Here is a 7,412-nt window from a genome sequence, read left to right as displayed (position 1 = left end):
TGCCTTGGTATGTTCATACCTCTTCACTTATGATGATACTGATGAGTTACTGGCTTTGAAGCACTCAACCCCAATGTCAAGATTGCATATGCCGAACATCAGTGGGACAAGGAGTCATTCAATGAGTACTACCATGATGTGGCCCCGACCTCTGTTGCTGTAGAGGCTGACAATGAACAAGGGACATCTGACTTGCATGGTCAGTATGGCCGTTCATGGGTGCTTGCAGCTGTGCAAGCACATCTCGCATCAGATCGCACCAAGCTGAACCCTCGTGCTGAACTTACGGCTTATCTTGGAAGTCCTCTCGAGCAGACTGATGATGTCGTAGGTTGGTGGGGGGTGAGTGTTTATGCTATCACAAGCATACGAGTTGACTAACGAAAATTTGTCAGCACCACCAGTCACAGTACCCAACTCTTTCACGCATGGCCAGGGACTACTTGCCCACACAAGGCTCTGGTATACCCTCAGAATGTGCCTTTTCAAGTGGCGGATTGATGGGAACCAAATGACAGAACCATCTCAAAACAGACATGTTTGAGAGCTTGCAGTTGTTGAAGAGTGTGTACCGCAATGGTCATATCTCCACTGCCAGTGATGCCAAGCAGCACTTGGATGCACTGATTGCTGCCCTCCATGATGATGCAGATGAAGATAGCAAGTAGTTTTATTTTCTCTTTGTTGTATAGCTACTATCTAGCATTACTCTTTGTCTTGGCCAAAATGATTTTTTGGGGCTTAGATTTGGATGGTCCAGTTCAGGGTTTGGACCCTTGATGAACTGGAACTGGACCATTATTGGACTGAACCGATGGTCCGGTCCACAGTTCTGTTTGTGGAGAGAACTGAACCTATAGTTCGGTTCTTGGTTCAAAGAATTTGCCAGAGAACTGGACCAAACCAGACCCATCTATCACTACCTTGATGACATATGTCTCTTAGGCAAGGTCTGCGAAGAACGCCACCAGCCCGCCTGGGTATGTGTTGCGATACTTGACCAGTCCATTTTCCGCACAAACAATGTTACATTGTTTGTGCAGAAAATGGACTGGTCAAGTATTGATCATCACGAACATTGTCAATGTTCGTGATGATCGATTTTTTCAGCCTTCATACGACTTGCCTTGTGTCAAATAGACATCTCAATGGGGGTTATTGAACCATCGGATTCCAATGGTAATGCTACTTTTGTTCAAAAAAATCATGTTCTAAAGTTATGAGTGAAGAGTGAGTGTAAGGTTGCCATGCTGAGGTGCTCAATCAAAGGTTGACTGTCTTAGCCTTTTGATGACTTTAATGTCTCAATCTCAAACTAAATACAATCACAATTGATCTATGTACATTTATGAGCAACAGGCCTCTGATATGTGGTGTCTTGCTTCAAGTGTGTCCACCTGTCTGCATTTGCTTATGTAAGTAGGGTCGCCCCTGTCCTGTTGCCTCACCCAAAGGTTGATTTTTTCAGCCTTCATATGACTTGCCTGGCTTCAAATGGAACTTGATCCTAAGGTTATTTAACACTGAATGCGATGGCAATGCTGATTTTGTCCAAATAAATCATGTTTCAGAGTCATGCTACCCCCTCCCCCTACCTACTCAACAATGAAGCATGATTTTATGTATATACTGATGTAAAAAGAATTTAAATAGTGTCTTTGGATCATACAAATAGATTGAAGATGGGTTCAAAGTATTTTTGGCCAATATGAAATGTAATGTATAAGTTGACCTCATATCCCCCCTCAAAGATCAATTTTTCTGGCCTTCCCATGACTTGCCATGGCTCCAACACTATTTTTCCTGGGGGCTCTTTATTCCTGTGAACAAGATGGTCAAGCCTGAATTGTCAGAAAAAATCAGGTCATCAAGATACAGAAGGTCCTCCTCCCCTCCTAACTCACATATCTTCCTATTATGTAAATACCAGTATGTAGAAGGGTGTCCCTACTGTTTTCTAATGATATAAATTGATTGAGAATGATACCAGAGTGATTTGAGACCATACAAAGTGACATGTGCGAATTTGTCACATACCCCCCTCAAAGATTGATTTTTCTAGCCTTCCCATGACTTGCATGCCCTCCAAATGCATTTTTTCCGGGGGGCTCTCAATGTCCCTGAACATGATGGTAAAGCCCAATATGTCAGGAAAAATCAGGTTGTCGAGATATAGAATGTCCTCCTCCCCCCTCCTACCCCCTATATTGCACCACACTCAAATCTAACTCAAGACCAATACTGAAAATGGTGTTCCTACTGTTTTTCAGTTGTACAAATCAATTGGAGATGGTCCCAGGGTGTATAGAGGTCGCCAATATTGTGGTTTGGTGGAGGAGCAGAAAAGTCAGTATTTCAACCATATCTCCATATTCCAACCACTGTTTTTCTTAATTCTTGGTTCATATTATTCCTGGAGGATGCCTCTGAATGATGTACCAGCCCAGGAAAAGATATTTTTTCCAAAGTTTGAAACCTATCTCTGTTTTGACCATATAAGTGGTGCGCAGTCATCGTGCTGAAATCAGGAGAAACCCATCATGCTCCCTTGCTGTCCGCACTTTCTCAGATCTGAATGACCCCAAGGATCGCTTTACCAGGACAATACAACATGCGTCTTGGATTAATCAAGCAGAGTGGATGACGGATCTAATAGTACTCTCACGGACAATTAACAAGTTCACGTTGGCGAGTGCCAGTACATACAGGCATCAAGCTTCCACTCCTGCCATGGTCCATTGAATGGCTGGAATCTCTTTAGTGACCCTCTGTCCTCGCCATGCTATAAGTCGGGCATGGCTCAGTGTCAAGATCACACTCAGGATCACTTCCAGGATCACTTCCAGGATCACTTTCAAGATCGTCTTCGAGATCGCCTTCAGGGCTGCTCTCGCAATGGTCATAACCCGCGAGTCCGATGATGCTTTCGTGTGACAAGCAGCGATGCCCTTCTGTTCAAATCGCTTAGGATAATCTACTGGCGATGCTTGCGACAAACCACTCACTCTTCTTAGGTTTCGGTAGCCTAATCTTTTCCTCTAGTAATTCCCAAAATAACATATCCGTCCGCCTAGACTATCCCACTTTACCATCACGGTAGATAATAGCACAATTCGCTCATCTTGGATTCCACATCCTTCCAGGAAAGATTCAATGCGACTGTGTGAATCTTTCACGCGAAACGCCAGTACGCAGAGGCGTGCATTACCGACCAGACGCACGATTGCAGCTGGATGAGAACTATCCATCTGAAGCACCAGACATATGTGGGTCAAAGAATGAAGAGCCTCCAAGCCTGTATCGGGTTTTCTGAGCACCTCGCTGTCAATGAGATCAAGATGGGTAAGGTTCTTCAAAACATGGGACATGGTGATGCAGTTGATGAAGTGGATGCCCATGTAAAGCACCAAGGACTTGAGTGGCAGAAGATCCAAGGTGAGCCATAGTGATGATTGATCATCCATGGTCGGATATATACGAACCAATAGAGCGAGATGCTCCACACAAGTACAAAGCGAGAGGATGTCCAACACAGTTGACGCGTCCATCACACCGTCGAGATACAGCGAGTTAATGGCTGTTTTTGCAAATTGAATGTGCATTGGTTGCAGGCGAAGACATGCCAGAAATTCCTTGATTTCGTCTTCATCAGAGAGTGTGATATTTTTATACATCAATCTTTCAATCCTTCCACAGTATTCAATCAGTACAAAAGCTTATTTACGATATTGAATCGCATGCATTGCTTACCACCGGTGTGTCCCACGTGATACCCTCATTATTCTGGCGGCATCTGATGGGTAGCAAATGGCAAGAGACAGTATGTTTTGCTGGATTTCTAGTGGAAGGGAAGGGACATGACTGGTGGTACTATGTTAACGTGGGAGTGTGCCATAGTTCTAACGAATGTAAAACGAACGGCACGTATTGATACATGTTGTATTACAAATCCAACAACACATGACGTCATTCCGGTTGAAAACGCCCAGTGTGAGATTGGATTCACCACGATACATACAATGCAGTTATCGGTGCATTCGATAGCATTTCCGTGCAAGACACTCCCGAGAAACCTATCAAGCTTTCCAAGTCCCAGATTCGCGAGAGAAAAAAGCAAGAGAATATAGAAAAGCAGCGTGAATTGCGTCTGGCGGATCTGTGCGTCCCACGGAAACATTTTGTTCTATCCAATATCCTAGATAGTGTTTGCTAGGTGCCAGAGGGGAACGATGAAATGGAACAAGAAGAGAGCACATCACGATCAGACTCGTTCCTACTCCTCATGTGCACCTATTCACTAACGCGAAAGGCTGCTCGCGGCATAGCCCGCTACGGTCGTTTCGATTTTGAATTCATGAGTCGTTCGAACTCGAGCCATGCTGATCGAAGTCTTTGCCCACCGTTCGCAGAAAGTGAGTATGTTGACCCCTGTCCGAGCTTGAGCGATGCTGATCCATCAATAGGACGAGCTTCGCCGCGATCATCGTGTAGAGATACGGTCCAAGTCACTCTCCATGGTATGGCCATTTAATCATATAATACACATTTCTCATGTTGTGAATCTGCCCGGTCTCTGGCCCATCACCCTTGGAGAATATTATTTAGCTCAGTTCTGGTGAATTTCAAGGCTACATTGCAATGAACTTGCTTATCATTGACCATTTAGCTGTTGTCGTCATCTTCGAACACTCTTTCTACATTTTCGACAAGCGGCGCCATCTCCAGGACAAGCAGGAGTCTGATCCCTCTTTTTATGTCGCTCTGGAGCAGTTGAACATCGCATGTCACGGTCGATTCATCTTTAAATATTAATTTGATTGGTGATTTTCTTGAACGGGGCTGAATACATGATTGTAGTCGCTTGGCATTGTGCGTTGGACAAGAAGGTGAGAGGTGGGAGAAAAGTACGCCATGAAAGTCAGCTCGATGAAAACGCATTTGATTGCCTGTGCTACCGATGGTGGTCAGAGTGAGATGTATTTGGATGTGCAGGGAAGTTGACCTTTCGTCACCAGATCAAAAAGCTGAAAGCCAGCGGCTTGATCACTCGTGAATGAAGAAGTTTAGTATGGATATTGGTGGCCAGAACTAAATATCTAAAGTAGTTGACGCCTAGAGTATCGATGTGTAGACATGCAGCCAGTATGAGTATCAAATGCGCTGGTCAAGTGTGGCAGCCAGGATATAGCCCTTCCAACAGGCCGTGTATTTTCGTAAGATGAGTCGTTCGTAGGAGAGGAAGAAGCACCGTTATCGTTGGAGGTGGGTCGGAAGAGGTATGGTTTGTGCCAGAGGTTCCATCACCTCTCCTGCGGTGGGGGTAGAGGAGAGGAGAGCTGTTGGGCCGAACGAAGTACTGAAGATGGGAGGGAAGTGAATTTTTTATCCGAGGCCGTGTATTTTTCGTAAGATGAGTCGTTCGTAGGAGAGGAAGAAGCACCGTTCTTGTCGGAGGCATGGTCGGAAGAGGTATAACCAAGGTTCCGTCACCTCTCCTGAGCCTGCGACCCTCTCTGAACTCGGCGCTAGGCCTGAGATCTGGCTTGGTGGGTGTGGAGCCTTTGGCAGAGAAGATATGAGATGAGGAAGAGGTTTTAGGAAGGAAGCTGGGAGAAGCATTGACGCTGAAAGTAATGAGGTCAATAGAAGCGTTTTGTTTGAAGTCAGGTGCTTCGAGCGATTTGATATCCATCTGGTGTGGAAGTGGAGGTTGATACCCAATCGGCACGTTGGCGCTTAGCGAAAGGCCGAAGAGCAGAAGCGGAATCTGGAGCAGCATCAGGAATACGGTCCGGAGGCGGAATTATTCCAGTCTGTCTAGCTTCATGTGCTTCTCTATGCCACGCTCTTCGAGAGACCCTGTCCTCGAACTGATTTGTAAGAGTTCAGCCATTTTTTGCCAAAGACAGCCCCGGACGCAGCCAAGACGCTAAATGCGAGGCTAGCATAGGAGAGTGTTTGCATCCAGACCATCGAAGAGGAAAACCTCGCGGATGAGGAAAGAGTATTGATGTTAGGTAGGGAATTTGGGCTGTCGACAATTATCTGGATCAGTTTAAGAACGAGGGCATGGGTGATGTCTCCTGGATCAGGTTGCATTCAGACGATGAAGGTGGAGTTGACCGCTGAGAACAGACCAGCCTAAACGCCTGTGAGACTTGTATTGAGAAACGTAGAAGGAACCTCACAGAAGTCAGAATAATGCCCATATCATCATTGGCCCGCCCGGTGAAGTCGTCGTCCTGCTCAGTCGAAACTTTCTTGTAAGTCGCCCAAAACTTTGGATTGTCATCTTTTCCGCGTTCTTCCGCGATAGTCGATTCTTTGATAACACCGATAATCTGCCCCAGCGTGTCTGATCTCTGAGAAAATATGGTGAGACGCCAAGTATATTGTGTTGATGAGTTGACATTCACATCTTAGCGAGGCTTCCTTCCATGGACACCGCAGGATTCTCTTTCGTGTGATTCGTCTTTATCCCATTGTACGGGGTCTGCTCTTGGGTGCTTGACCTTTGAGATAATGTAGTTAGAGTCAAGTGTACCATCAGATTGATTTTTCACGATGGACACCTGTGCACTATAAGGTAACCATCCAGACTTGCATGGCAGAGAAGGCTGGCCATGTTTTGATCAAGCAAGTCATTCAAACCTGAACCATGACATGTAGAGATTTCGTTGACATTCGTGTCGTCGTCATCATCCTCATCAGACACCTCAGCAAGAGTAGGCATTGAGTGGAAGGGGTCATTGTCACGATCATGACCAACTCCAGAAAATAATCCATCGTCGAGTTGGAAATTGTAATCATCCACCAATGATTCCTTAACATCTTCTTGCATATTGATGTCCTGTGGCATGGGAGAACCGTCAGGTTGAACAAAATCATCATCTAAAGCATCAGTAATTACATCGGTGTCCATTCTACTCGGTTGTCAAAGACTGTGCCAGAAGCTCACCATCGTCCATCAGAGAGTTACTCTGGGCTTGTCCAGGTGTAGGGGGGCTTGAATTGTCTGTACCGGGACCAGGTGCGCAATCACTGAGACATGTGGGATGGGAGCATGTTTGCTCGATGGCTCTGGCAGGCTCAAAGTGGGGGGATCATCAACTGAAAACACATCAATACCAACTACACGATCATAGGGTGAACAGCTCGTACCCCCAATGATTTTTTTTACCAGTAGTATGGCTCGATAGTGGAGCTTCATAGGTGTGATTTCGAGTGGCCGCTATCTCTTCGAAAGAGACGATCTCATTGTCGTCGTCTTCATCGTCATCACTGCCCATCTTCCTGCTCTTCTTGATTCTAGCAGCTTTGCGATGCTTCCTCTCTAACCACGCAGGTATCTCTTTGCCTTGCTTTCCGCACTCCTGTACACATGACGTGCAAATGCAATACACAAGGCGCTT

The 7,412-nt window shown here is 45.7% G+C and overlaps 3 protein-coding genes across 3 annotated transcripts; 1 reads left to right on the top strand and 2 right to left on the bottom strand.

The window, feature by feature from the left end:
- Positions 1-2,711: 2,711 nt before the first annotated feature.
- On the bottom strand, positions 2,712-3,464 carry EDB93DRAFT_1259124 (uncharacterized protein; the record flags this gene model as incomplete). Its single annotated transcript, XM_041454153.1, has 2 exons — positions 2,712-3,038; positions 3,090-3,464. 2 exons carry the CDS (start codon positions 3,462-3,464, stop codon positions 2,712-2,714), a joined length of 702 nt encoding a protein of 233 aa, XP_041300495.1.
- Positions 3,465-3,796: 332 nt separating this feature from the next.
- Positions 3,797-4,812, top strand: EDB93DRAFT_1110860 (uncharacterized protein; the record flags this gene model as incomplete). Its single annotated transcript, XM_041448054.1, has 6 exons — positions 3,797-3,908; positions 4,026-4,158; positions 4,214-4,284; positions 4,390-4,412; positions 4,464-4,517; positions 4,606-4,812. The coding sequence occupies 6 exons, from the start codon at positions 3,797-3,799 to the stop codon at positions 4,810-4,812; spliced, it is 600 nt and encodes a 199-aa protein (XP_041300494.1).
- Positions 4,813-5,164: 352 nt separating this feature from the next.
- Positions 5,165-7,373, bottom strand: EDB93DRAFT_1110859 (uncharacterized protein; the record flags this gene model as incomplete). The annotated part of the gene is made up of 6 exons (XM_041448053.1): positions 5,165-5,767; positions 6,189-6,360; positions 6,417-6,512; positions 6,573-6,891; positions 6,959-7,015; positions 7,181-7,373. Coding segments are annotated over 6 exons (1,440 nt in total), but the record flags the coding sequence as incomplete, so codon positions are not given.
- Between the last annotated feature and the right edge of the window lie 39 nt (positions 7,374-7,412).

This window comes from Suillus bovinus (genome assembly GCF_016758785.1).
Source record: "Suillus bovinus strain UH-Sbo-P2 chromosome Unknown EDB93scaffold_464, whole genome shotgun sequence".
NCBI lineage: Eukaryota > Fungi > Basidiomycota > Agaricomycetes > Boletales > Suillaceae > Suillus > Suillus bovinus.
This window is presented reverse-complemented; position numbering and strand designations above follow the sequence as displayed.